General features: G+C 40.7%; 1 protein-coding gene across 1 annotated transcript; it reads left to right on the top strand.

The window, feature by feature from the left end:
* The first annotated feature begins 137 nt into the window (after nucleotides 1-137).
* On the top strand, nucleotides 138-13,400 carry senp7b (SUMO specific peptidase 7b). Its single transcript, XM_049570526.1, has 22 exons — nucleotides 138-348; nucleotides 999-1,110; nucleotides 1,222-1,283; nucleotides 1,366-1,548; nucleotides 1,719-1,813; nucleotides 2,016-2,176; nucleotides 2,439-2,763; nucleotides 3,953-4,065; nucleotides 6,751-6,885; nucleotides 7,036-7,069; nucleotides 7,185-7,391; nucleotides 7,911-8,134; nucleotides 8,257-8,315; nucleotides 8,389-8,505; nucleotides 9,263-9,385; nucleotides 10,814-10,906; nucleotides 11,840-11,916; nucleotides 12,007-12,068; nucleotides 12,223-12,266; nucleotides 12,651-12,719; nucleotides 12,829-12,979; nucleotides 13,139-13,400. The coding sequence occupies exons 2-22, from the start codon at nucleotides 1,000-1,002 to the stop codon at nucleotides 13,268-13,270; spliced, it is 2,577 nt and encodes an 858-aa protein (XP_049426483.1). The 5' UTR covers nucleotides 138-348; nucleotide 999; the 3' UTR covers nucleotides 13,271-13,400.

The raw sequence follows: 13,400 nt of genomic DNA, 5'->3' as shown, positions 1-13,400 counted from the left end.
TGTTTATTGACAGATTGAGGACCTGTCGTTGTTTTTAATTGACAACAAGACGAGAGCCAGACGCTTTCAATGACGTAACCACGTAAAGCGTATAGCCAGCGTCCCTTACGCCCGGTGACGTAGCGGATGTTGTCATGTCGCTATCGTGCTGCTGAATCTTTGTAGCGGAGCAGCTTGTGAACCGGCCGCTGACACAAATGTGTTTTTAGATAGTTTGTCGAGTTTGTTCGGAGCTGACAGCGGAGAGTCTGAAACACATGAACCCACCGGAGAGTTCACCGACTGTTAACCGGAAGAAGAAGAGGACAGCGGGCAGCTAACGGAGCTCACCGAGGCCACAGGGGGCAGGTACCGGAGCTAACAGCGCTACTGCAGCACGATCCCCGCTGAGAATCACCGCTGTTTTAATTTGTGTTCATGAAATCAAAACGTACAAAACACGCTGTAATAACAGTAAAGAGTGTTTGTGAAAATATGGAGTGTGATGTTAAATTCGGCACACAAACAATCATCAACTTTCATTTATAAAGTAAAACAATCGACTTTTATAAGTGGTTCACACTCGCAGTTAGCGCCCTGAGCTAACGTTAAGCTAGTGAGGAAATAATTATATTTTAGCTCAGTTTACGTGAAGTGTTTGGTTTGTACGTCTTAAACTGAGCAACAGAAAAACTGCTCACAGTCTAAACGGTAAACTGTGTAGCTACTTCCGGATCTCCGTTAAGAATTATTATTATTTTGAATTGTACTGCTTTAACTGAAGTGTACATACATGCTGGGCTATGAAGTAATATTGTGTATGAATGTGCACAGTATTCTGGTTAGTTCGGCTTATAGATAATCCACCAGCTGTTTTTTTATAAAGCTGAAATATCTACTTTTATAAATGGTTTGCACGCCTTGAGCGAAGCTCCTCGTGACCTCCAGACAGCAGGTGGATGCTGTAGATTAGGCTGTTTCTGGTTCGAGGTTTGGTCTGAGTGTGTTTGTTCCTCCAGGATGGCGTCACCCTTCAAAATCCCCAAGAAGAAACAGCCAGATGGTGCTGACTCCGCCCCCCTGTACGCGTCACCACTGTCCTGCCTGCAGAGCTCCGCCCCCGACAATAAGGTGGTATTACAATATGTCAGCCCGTGTTTAAGGTGGCATGAGTGATCTGTCAGCCTCTCTCTGTCGCAGTCGTCAGTTTTCAGTGTGGTGCGTGTCGTTTTATCCCAACAGGGTTACCAGGATCAGTCCAGCAGCGGCAGAGCTGACAGGGTGCATGCTGGGAACACACAGAGGTGTGTAGAGCGCCCCCTTCAGGCCTCACTGTCATTGACATCAATGTAAAGCTTCTAAAATCAATCTGAACCTTTCGTCCAGCGCGTCCTGTGAGCCGGTCTTCAAAGACGTGGTCAAAACGCTGCTGAGACTCAACTGCTCGACCAGAGGAGCGTCAGCAGCCAATCACAAGGGAGCGTCAGCATCCAATCGCAGAGCAGGCTGGAGCGACCAGTCAGAGCCTGGGCAGAGAGCGGGGTCGTCTGCGGCGTGTTTCTCTAACGGGTGAGTTGTTTGTTGTTGTGATGTCGGCTGTTGATCGTGAAGCTGCTGATTGTTTATTTTATTGTTTGTGAACAACAGATTTGTTTGTTTAAATCTCACGTCTGTCGCACTGAGTGTTCCTGATGCAGCTCTGTGCAGTGAGCGCTGTTGTTCCGTGTCTCGTCCACCAGATGGCGCCCTAAGAGAGCGTCAGACCGACTGCTGCAGCCTGCTGTGACCTCAGAGCCTCCGTCTCCACCACAGAAGAAGAAAAGTGACCTCAGTGGTAACATTTATGATGTTTTGCTTTAAATAACAGAGACATAAATATTCATTTATTCATTTTAATGGTTCAGTGATCGTTCATGTTTCCTGTACTGGTCTGTGAGGAGCAACAGGAAATATAAACGTGAAACAGAAGAGTGAAACATTTCTTGAAGGATCAATAGTTAATCAATAATCAGCAGTGATCGATCTTGAACCTTCAGGCTGGCAGAATAAAAGCATCTCTGTGAAGTCACTGGACTCTCTGGCAGAGCTGCGAGGCGAGGAGCATGCTGGGAGTTTGAGTTCTTCAAAGCTTGGAGAGCAGAGGACGTGGAGGCGAGTGGAGTCCGACAGACGGGTCGCTGCTGAGCGAAAAGTGAAGGTCAGAGGTCACGAACAGGATGACACCTGTGTCAGTTAGTTTCAGTATTTTCAGAATAAAGTCGCAGCTTTGTTTCACTGTGACGTTGTAGTTTTGTGATGACGCTGTAAGGTTATGGTGAGGATAACGTTTTGATATTTTCTACAACAAAATAAAATGTGTAAAAATAAAAACATAAAGTTTGACAGTTGTCTCATGTTGTGGTACAACAAACAAAATGTTCCTTCAATCTGATGTTTGTTTGTTTGTTTGTTTGTTTCAGAGCGACACACGAAGATCTCCTGAATCTTTAAAGCAACAGAGGAAGATCTTGCCAGTCTCTGGTTCAGACCGGACGTCAGAAGACGACTTCCTGTCTCCGTCCAGAACCACAAACAAACCCTCTGTGACGTCACTGAGGACGTCAACCGACAGGAGGCGGAGTCTGGACAGGAAAGCATGTCTCGCCACCAGAAGCAGCCTGACGGACGACCTGAGCGAGAAGGGCAGGGAGAGGTGGAGGGAGTTCAGAGAGAAGAAGAAGACGTACAGGTCGGCTGTCCTGCATCTTCGACTGAAGAAACCCAAACAGACTCCGACAGAACCCAGTGAGTCTAAAGAATACAACCAACGATAAGTCAAAGAAAAGCCTGAACGATTTAAAGGAAAAAGCCTTAATGATTTTAAGAAAAAAGCCTTAATGATTTTAAGAAAAAAAGCCTTAACGATTTAAAGAAAAAAGCCTTAACAATTTTAAGAAAAAAGCCTTAACGATTTAAAGAAAAAAGCCTTAAAGATTTAAAGAAAAACAATATAAAGAAAAAAGCCTTAACGATTTTAAGAAAAAAGCCTTAATGACTTTAAGAAAAAAGCCTTAAAGATTTAAAGAAAAAAGCCTTAACGTTTTAAAGAAAAAAGCCTTAACGATTTTAAGAAAAAACAATTTAAAGAAAAAAGCCTTAATGATTTAAAGAAAAAAGCCTTAACGATTTTAAGAAAAAGCCTTTAACGATTTAAAGAAAAAAGCCTTAACGATTTTAAGAAAAAAGCCTTAACGATTTAAAGAAAAACGTTTTGAGAAAAAAGTCGTAATTTAGAAGAAAATAGCAATGTTTTAAGAAAGAAGTTGTAAATTCAAGGAATAAGGTGTAATGTTAAGAAAAAAGTTGCTTTGTTTCAAGAAAAAAGCTATATTTACTAAAGAAGTTGTAATTTTTAAGTTAAAAAAGTCTTAATGATTGAAGAAAAGTTGCAAAGTTTAAGAAGAATTTACTGTTTTGATAAAAAAAAAATGTTGCAATAAAAAAATGCAGTGTTTTAAGAAAGAAGTCGTAATGTTTCAAGAAAAATGTTGCAGCATTTTTAGAAGAAAAGCAACTCTATGAGAAAGAATTTGTGTTTGGTGAAAAAAAGTTACAATTTAATGAGAAATAACTTGTGATGTGTTGAGAAAATGTTCCGCAGCTTTTCAACCCAGTCAGACTCCATAACGTGGAGAACATTTTATCTGCAAAGAAAAAGAGAAACACTGAAATTAAAATAATGATAACGCAGTATTCATGTCCCTGGTCAGAAAATATACTTCAATGGATGAGAAAGAGAAAACAGTGAACATGTTGTGAACGGTGTCGTAACTGTCGGTCGGTTTAACTAACTGAACGCCAGAATTTTTTAGCCATTGATCCTTCGGTACCGATTATCTCTATGATGTTTAAACTTTGAATATGTTGAGAATCAGCTGAATTAGAAACACAGAAAAGGTGTTTAAAGATGTGGTGATCCTCTGTTTGCCCTCAGTTGTGCTGTCGAGTGAAGAGGAAGAGGAGGGTGATGATGAAGGAGACGGAGGAAAGAGGATGCCACAAAGCCTGATGAAGGAGTCCGGTCCTGGAAGCTCGGAGCAGAAGCAGGTAGGAGACATCAAGCTTTCAGCCACGTCTCTTGGTCTTCCTCAGTTTTGGTCATCTGGTTGTTCAAAGCGTCAAACTCGGGTTGAGTTCAGTTATTTTCACTTGTGATTTTAAAAATGTAAAACAATGGAGTGATGGAGTTACAGAGTCATAACAAACCAAGGGCAGTACCTTTTGGTTTGTTCGTTTCCTTGTTTTTATTGACGTCTTTGTGTTCCATGATCGTAGAAATTAACTTTCAGAAAAAACAAATATATGATATGTTAAAAAAACTCACAATTTTATGAGAAAACAGTTGGAATGTTTCACAAAAAAGTCTTAAGATTTAAAGAAAAAATCATACTGTTCTGAGAGAAAATGGTGATGAGTTGAAAAAAGTCAAAATTTTATGAAAAACGTTTCGGGACAGAAGTCACAATTTTATGTGTGAGAAGTTGTAATATTTTGAAAGAAAAAAAAATTGACGTATTAAGAAACAGGTCAACTTTTATGATGAAAAAGTTTAAATGTTTTGAGAAAACTTTGTAATGTTTCAATAAGAAAGTCAAAATGTGTTGAGAAAACATCACAATTTACTGTGACAAAAATGTCGTGAAACAAGTCATACTTAGTAAAAAGTCGTAAGGTCTCAGTTAAATCTTAATGTTAAGAGGAAAAAGGTCGCATCGTGTGGAGAGGAAAAAAGTCAAGTTGTGTAAAAAGTTGGAATGTTTTGAGAAAAAAGTTACAACTTTATAAGGAAAAAGTTTTGTGAAACAAAACACAAGAAAAAGTCGTACTGTTTTGAGAGAAAAGTTGTAATGTGTTGAGAAAAGAAAAGTCAAAATTTTATTAAAAATGTGTCGATAAGTCACAATTATGTATAAAACGTAGTATTTTGAGAAAAAAAGTCTTAATATTTTGAAAAACATTTAGTGTGAAGAAACAAGTCAAATTTTATGAGACAAAAGTCGTAATGAATAAAAAAAATGTTAAAAGTCGTAATATGTAAGTCGTTTCGCGAAAAAAGTTGTTGAGAAAAAAGTCAAAGTTTCGGGGGGGGGTGGGGGAAGTTTGCAGAAAGAAGAGGCAATTTTTTGTGGAAAGTTGGATGTTTTGAGGAAAAAGTTCCATGAAACAAGTCATAATCTTATGAGTAAAAAGTTGTTGTGTTTCAAAAAAGTCTTAATATTTCAAGAAAAAGTCGTACTGTTAGAAAAGCCAGAATTTTATGAAAAAAAGGTTTCAGAAAGAAGTCACAGTTTTATGTGAAAAAAGTTGGAGTATTTTCAGAAGAGTCTTAATGTTTTGAAAAAAACAATTTATGAGACAAAAGGTCGTAACGTTACGAGAAAATTTCACAATGTTTCATTAAAAAATCAGAATGTGTTGATTAAAAAGTGCTAATTTTTTGAGTAAAAAGTTGGAATGTTTTATGAAAAAAGTCAGTGTGTTGAGAAAAGTCAAAATTTTATGTGTAAAATATATATAATATTTTGTAAAAAAAAAAAAAAGTTTTAATGTTTCAAAAAAGGTGAAGTGTCAAGAAACAAGTCACATTTTATGAGGAAAAAAGTCATAATGTTTAAGTTATGTTTTGAGAAAAAGGTCACAACTTCATATGAAAAAAAGTTAGACTTCTAAAAGTAAAAAGTTGTAAGGTTTCAGAAAAAGTCAGTGTGTTTCGAGAGAACAGTTTCAAAATTATGAGGAAAATGTTTTGTGAAGCAAGTCATAATTTTTTGAGTAAAAACTTGGAATACTTAGAAAAAAAGTCTTCATATTTCAAGAAAACGACTGTTTGGAGAAAAAAAAGTGATGTGTTGAGAGAAGTCAGAATTTTATGAACAAAAGTTTTGATCAGGAGGTGACAAAAGTTATAATGTTTTGTAAAAAAAAAAAAAAGGTTTCAAAAACAAGTCAAATGTTGTGAGAAAAAAGTTGTACAGTTTTGAGAAAACTTCATAATGTTGCAATAAAAAGTTGTGATGTGTCAATTAAAAAAAAAATTATGATTAAAAAAATCATAATGTTCAAAATGTAATGTTTCGAGAAACAAGTCATATTTTATGATAAAGTCATAATGTGTCAAAGAAAACTTTTAAAATCTTGATTTTTATGAGAAAAAGAAAAAAAATCATTCTTTATAAAGTAAAAAGCTGTAAGGTTTCCGAAAATAAGTTATTTTACGAGAAAGAATTGTAGCGTTTTGAGAAAACTTTTCAATAAAAAAGTTGGAATGTGTCAATTTAAAAAGACACAATTTTATGAGAATTTTTTTTTTCCGAAACAAGTCACGATTTTAAAAGTAAGAAGTCAAAATGTGTGAGGAAGTCTTAATGTTGGAAAAAAAAGGTCAAAGTTCTTTTGGAAAAGGTTCTGAGAAACAAGTCACAATTTTGTGAGTAAAAAGTCGGAACTTGTTAAAAAAAAGTCAGAAAGTTAAAAAAAAAAAAAAAAGCTGTAATGTTTTGAGAAAAAAATGGTAATGTGTGGATGGTCAGTTTACTTAAATAAATGACGGAGACATTCATTAAATATTTTCTGTGTGAAACAGTCATTCTACTGCGTGTCATCACTGATACTTAAAGTTTTATTTTGAAAAGATCATCAGTTTCCTTCAGGCGAGGCCGGCCAACACCACATATTAAAATCTGAACCTTCAGATGAACTGTGCTGACTGTGTACCTGCGCTTTGTCTGACAGGCTCAACAGGCTCGTTCCTCCAAAGCTGAAAGAAACGGGCAAAACCTGCCGCCGCCGCTGCCATCCTTCCTGCAGCTGGACTTCACCTCGCTTCACGCCGGCCTGACGCACAGCGACGCCAACGGGAAGCTGATGGTGAGCACGGTGAAATATTCACCTACATGTAGGAAAGGAATGAAGGAAAGAAGGGAGGGAAGGAAGAAAGAAAGGAACTTTGGGAAGGAAGGACAAGAAAAGGAACGCACCATTTTGTGAAGTTTAAATTTTTGTTTTTCTTCTGTGTAGCTCAGTGAGAGCGGCGTCACGATTCCTCTGAAAGGTAACGACACACTTTACGCTAAGTTTGACTTTTTCCTAAATAGCCTCGGGTTTTAATTTATACGATGTAATTTTAAAACAAACTGAAGAAACAACTGTTCCTGTCCATCTCTCAGGAGCCGAGGAGGGGGAGGTCACCGTGGTGGCGTCTCAGGTTCGGGGTTACGGTGTCTGGGACGGGGGTGTGGCTCGGGGCGGGACTCTACTGGCTGGCTGGAAAGGTCCCGCCCCCTCCCTGCTCTTCCTGTGGGTGACTGATGCTCAGGCCAACCTCCTGCAGAGGGAGCTGTCAGCCATCCAGACGTCCACCGCCGCTGTGTCAGGTAAACGGAGACCCTTAGATATGTGAAGTGGTTTTAGAACTACAAACTGTCACTGACATGTTGAGACTCTGGAAACATCTCAGCCGCAGTGTCCTTAAAAAGTGTCGCACAGTGTTCAGTAACTGGTTGTAGTGGGCTGACTGGTCCAGTGAGTAGTTGTAGTGGGCTGATAGGTCCAGAAACTGGTTGTAGTGGGCTGATAGGTCCAGTAACTGGTTGTAGTGGGCTGATAGGTCCAGTAACTGGTTGTAGTGGGCTGATAGGTCCAGAAACTGGTTGTAGTGGGCTGATAGGTCCAGTAACTGGTTGTAGTGGGCTGATAGGTCCAGTGAGTAGTTGTAGTGGGCTGATAGGTCCAGAAACTGGTTGTAGTGGGCTGATAGGTCCAGTAACTGGTTGTAGTGGGCTGATAGGTCCAGTTACTGGTTGTAGTGGGCTGATAGATCCAATCACTGGTCTTGCTAGGCTGATAGGTCCAGTGACTGGTTGACATGTTAACATGTCCTCCTGGTCCCTCAGGCTCGGCATGCTCTGTCCTCCTGCTGGTGTTGAAGGAGCAGCTGCAGGAGCTCCAGGCCGCCCTGCTGGCCTCCATCCTGGACATGGAGGAGTACAAGAAGGGCTTCTCCTCCTCCGCCGGCGGGCCCACCTCCCCTCTGGAGTGGACTGATGGGCTGCTGCTCCTCCACAGCTGTCCTCCTCCTCTGGATCAGCACCTTCTCAGACTGCTGGGGCACTCTGCGGTAAGACTCCTTATCTCCTTCCCTCATCAGACTCCTTCTTTTACCTCTTCTTTGTGTCATTGTCTCCTTACCTGGGGGACTTCCTGTCCGTCACAGACTCTGACCGTGTCTTTGTTTCTCAGGTGCGAAGCAGCCCGAGGAAGAAGAACTCGTCCGGTCAGCCGCAGCTCCTTCCCACCAGGTAACATCACCTGGATGACATCATATCGTCAGCCAATCATACGACACACTGACTGTCTGTCTGTGGTCCTCAGGTTGATCCAGTACCCGCCGCCGCCCTCTAAAGGACGCATCACCGTCACCAAGGAGGACTTGGCCTGTCTGAACGGCGGCGAGTTCCTTAACGATGTCATCATCGACTTCTACCTCAAGTCAGTCCGTCAGCCTGTGTCCTCCCTGTCCTCTTTCCTCTGTCCCTATTCCTTCCCTTCATCCTTCTCTCCTTTTTTCCTTCCTTTCCTCTTTTTTTACTTCCTTCTGTCCCTCCTTTTCTCCCTACGCTCCTCCCCTTCATTCTTTCCTCCTTCCTCTGTTTCCTTTCGATTTTACCCTGCCTTTTTTTATTCCTCCCTTTCCTTCCTTACCTCCTTCTCTTCCTTCCTCTCTGCCTTATCTTTAATTTTTCTTTCTCTTCTTTCCACTCCTCCTTCTACTCTTTCTGTCCTTTCCGCCTTCTCTCCTTTCCTTACTTCCTACCCTCCGTGCTTTCTGCCCTCTCCTTTCTTCCTTTATTCCATCCCTTCTTTTCTTACTCCCCTCCTGCCCATATTTCCTTCCTTTCTTTCCTCTTTTCTTCCTTCCTTCTATCCATCCTATTCTTCCGTCCATCCTTCCCTTTCCCTTCATTCCTCCTTTCCTCCACTCAATCTATCCTTATATCCTTCTTTCCTTTCCTACTTTCTTTCTATCCACCCCTTCCTTCTTTCTTTCCCACCTTTCCTCCTTCTCTTCTTCTTTTCTTGTCCTCCCTTCCTTCCCTGCCTCTCCACACTCCTTCCCTCCTCTCCTATGCCTCCTTGTGAACCAGGATTCTGTAACGTCAGAGTTTCAGTCAGTGTCTGTACTTCCTGTCAGTCACCAGCAGAGGGGGTCAGTGTCCTGAGTCTTCTCCTCCTCCTCCTCCTGCAGATACCTCCTCCTGGAGGGAGTCGGAGGCTCGGTGGCCGACAGGAGTCACGTCTTCAGCAGCTTCTTTTACAAACAGCTGAGCAGACGGAGAGCGGCCGGAGAGGACGACGCCCCCTCCGTCCCGTAAGAGCGCCAACATGAAAGTTAATGATAATAATAAAGACAGAAAACAAATAAACACGTTGTTACGTACGAACTCTGATCGGACGTGTTCAGAGGAACTGGCGGGTTAACGTGTTTTTATTCGCGGCCGAAGTTATTAACTTTTTTTAATTTAGTTTTATAAAGTCAGCAACAACATTCAGCTGAACAGAAAACAGAAACAGAAAAACACCTCATCAGGAGTTTGACTGGCCTCTGATGACGTGTCTCATCTTTGTGCCATTTTTGGCCTTTTTCGCACCATTTCCTGAAACATTACGATTATTTTTTTGTATAATTTGTGTGTTTAGGTTTTATTTCGTGAAATTTTTTTGGTGCCATTTTTTGCAACATTGTCCCATTTTCGTAGTTCGCAGTTTTTGTTGTTAGGTTTTAGATGGTGACATTTTGTCTTTTGTTTGATTGTTTTTTGGTATTTTTGCACCATATTTTTTCAAATTTTTCGTCATTTTGTACAGTTTTATGGTTCATTTGGATGGTGACATTTTGGTGTCATATTTTGCCATTTTTGCGCCATTTTCTGCAACATTGGAGTTTTTTGTATATTTTTGGGATAAACGTTAGGTTTGTGATATTTCCGTGTTATGAAATTTTTGCTCCATTTTCTGCAACATCAGCCATTTTTGTTTGTTTTTCGGTAAAGACATTTCGGTGTCATTTTTGCACCATTTTCTGCAACTTTGAATCTTTTTGAATACTGTGTGTTAAGTTTTTTTTTTTGGCATTTTGGTGTCACTTTCGGCCGCTTTTGCACTATTTTCTGCAACAGTTGACCAGTGTTCACAGTAAGGTTTTGGACAGTGACATTTTTTGTGTCATTTTTGCACCTTTTTTTTTTTTTTTTGCACTGTTTTGTTCATTTTTGTATATTATTTGTTATAAAAGTTAGATTTTTGACATTTTCATTTCTTGCCCCTTTTGCACCATTGTGACATTTAGTTGTCATTTCTGCACCATTTTTTGCAACATTTCGTCAATTTTTGTATATTTGTTGTGCTTAAGTTTAGGTTCGTGACATTTTCATTTCCTGCTACATTTGAGTCGTTTTGCACCGTCTCTGCACTTTTGCATCAGACCATTTTTGTGGCAGCTTTGGCTTCATTTATTCCCTGAAAAAAAATAGAAATTCAGGTTTCATAATGGCACCAGCACTGAAACATTTAAAAACAGGAAGTTAAACGTCCTTCTGAATCAAGTCTGTCCTGGTGACCAACCTGAGCTGTAGTTCTGTCTTAGCGCAGACAACATCAGTTTACAGGAAGTGATCTTTGTGTTTTCAGAGCAGAAAGTTAATTTAATAAACATTTCTGAAATATAACGTCTATATTGATGAAAGTGGCGTCATGTGTTGCCTCAGGGTCTCCATTTTGTTTCTTTGTATTTTCTCAGTGATCGTCACATGAGGCATCAGAGGGTAAAGACGTGGACCCGCCAAGTCGACATTTTCACCAAAGACTTCCTGTTTGTGCCTGTCAACCAAGAGTAAGTCCCCGTCTTGATTCCACAGTAAAATGTCTGTAAGCAGTTTCCTCTGACTGTGTCACAGGGTGAAGTGAGTCTGTGCCCTCTCTGACCGCCTGCAGGCGACGTCAGCTCTTTGTCCCAGATTTAAAGACGCCAGTTTGGAGCTTTGACCTGTCTGAATCAAATCTCTGTAATTCCACTTTAATTGAAGCACCTCATCACTTTCTGTACCTGCCAACTGGGTAACAGACGGAGCGACTGGAGTCACCTCGACTCGATGACTTTAACAGACCGCCTTCTCTCCGCGCTTCGATTGTTTCACTGCAGCTCTTCACAGAATCATGTGTTCATCAGGAGTTTATGACTTTAATGATCGCAGCCTGTGCTGTGGTGAAACGTGCAGTCTGTCCTCCATCACTGTGTCGTTCTGCGCCATTTGTGTTCTTGCATTTGTCATATTCACGATATTTATGTGCAACATTTGAGCCGTTCTTGTGTTGCATCATCGTCACATTTTTGTGCCATAGTGGTTTAATTTCTTTGCCAATATTCTTCGCCATTTTCATGAACAGTTTGTGCAGTTTTGATGCAGTATTCCTGCCATTTTGGTACCACTTTGATGCTGCTTTGGCTTTTAGCTGTTTTTATGTTTTGGTTTTGTTGCAATTTCTTAAGCCTTTTTATTATTATTATTGTGATGTATCTGTGACATTTGCTGCATCATGAAATGATTGTGCAGTTCTTGTGCCACGTCCATTTTCTGTGCAATTTCTTTACAAAGTATTTGAGCATCATTTTTGTGTTAAGAGTTAAGTTTGTGACACTCTGGTGCCCTTTTTTGCAACATTTAGACCATTGACACAAAGTGACTTCTGCAGGAAGTTGCAGATGCTAACTGAAGTACCAGAGTCAGCCATGATGTATAACGTGTTGTTTGTTATATGTTGACAGAGCTCACTGGTTCCTGGTGGTGGTTTGTTTTCCAGGTCTGGAGGAGGTTCAGTACGAGGAGTTTCAGAGACCGACAGGTGAGTCCCTGACAGGTTGCAGGTGGACAGAGCCGATGTGGTGAGAGTACGCTGAGCAGGAGGAGTTAAAGCTTGTTGTTTGTGTCTCAGGTGCTTCAGAGCGAGCTGCAGGAAAACCTTCATCCTTCAGTCTGAGATCACAACAGCCTCCGGTAAATATCCTGCTCCAGCTCTCTACCAACACAAATATATACAAATATTCCTTCTTTTGACTCGTAGGTTCTCATCGTCCTGAGCCTCAGCAGGTTTTATTTTGTCATTGTCTGAATAGAATAAAACATTAAAAAAGGGTTCTGTGTTCTGCAGGAGTGTACACAGCAGAGCTGGCAGAGGGACACTGTGTTAAAGAGGTGAGTCGTCAGCAAAGAAACTGATCTGAGGACGAACTTTAATTGGACTAAAGTTTACAACCATTTTAATTTAACAATAGATATTTACATGGAAATATTCATACTTAAATACAGCGACAATTAACTCATAACTATATAATTATCAACTTGTTAAACCTCACGTAGCCGGAACCTTGAAACTTTGTGTTGATTTATGTTGATGAGGGAACCTTACTTCTTTCAATACATGTTGTTACAAATTTCGTAAATGAGGGAACCTTAATTTTTGAAACTATACAATTTGTGCTTTTTTTATGTATAAAACTGAGACTTTTTCCTGATTTATGTTAATGACACGGCACTGCTTTGAAAGACACTTAGTGCTGATTTGTCCGTCCCCTCCAGGCCGTGCATCCTTGTCATGGACTCCCTGAAGCTGTCGTACCACGAGAACGTCTGCAGACTCCTCAGAGAGTCAGTTTCACTTAAATAAATCTTAATTCTTTTCAAGAAGTTCCACTTCTGTCTGAAAATGTGAACAAACCTGCTGATAGGTGACTGGTTTCTTCCTCATCGTCCGCAGCTACCTGCAGGTGGAGTGGGAGGTCCGGAGGGGGACGCCTCGTCTCTTCGGGTCGGACAACATGAGGAGCTCCAACTGCAGAGTCCCTCAGCAGGACAACAGCAGCGACTGTGGACTGTACCTGCTTCAGTACACAGAGAGCTTCCTGCAGGTACAGATACACCTGGTTCTGAATCTTAAATGTAAATATTAACAGAAATCTTCTGATTCAGCCTGTTTCCACCCGACCTCCCTCAAAGAGTTCCAACAGAGTTAACGGGGCGTTTCAAATGCGACCACACTAAATCGAGCTCTCTGATTGGCTCCCCAGAACCCCGTGGTGCACTTTGACCTCCCGTTACGGCTGGAAAACTGGTTTCCGCGGCAACGGGTGCGGCAGAAGCGCGAGGAGATCCGAGCTCTGATAATGAGGATGCACCAGAGTCAGAACGGAGAGCACTGAAACCACAAGGACCAAAAACCTCCTCGTCACCGAGCCGTTAATTCACCTGTGCAATAAATTATTTATATTTTTTCTATGTTGGATCTTTTACCTCCATGTAAAAAATTTTAATAAAATTATTTCAAAATTT

The sequence above is a fragment of the Epinephelus fuscoguttatus genome, linkage group LG24 (genome assembly GCF_011397635.1).
Source record: "Epinephelus fuscoguttatus linkage group LG24, E.fuscoguttatus.final_Chr_v1".
NCBI lineage: Eukaryota > Metazoa > Chordata > Actinopteri > Perciformes > Serranidae > Epinephelus > Epinephelus fuscoguttatus.
Note: the sequence above shows the minus strand (reverse complement) of the source record. Positions and strands in the feature narration are given on the sequence as shown.

Coding starts and splice junctions, on each gene's coding strand:
- senp7b (XM_049570526.1), top strand. CDS start 1,000: ATGGCGTCACCCTTCAAAATCCCCAAGAAGAAACAGCCAGATGGTGCT. Junction 2,177..2,438: donor CTGCTGAGCGAAAAGTGAAG/GTCAGAGGTCAC, acceptor TGTTTGTTTCAG/AGCGACACACGAAGATCTCC. Junction 7,070..7,184: donor CGTCACGATTCCTCTGAAAG/GTAACGACACAC, acceptor TCCATCTCTCAG/GAGCCGAGGAGGGGGAGGTC.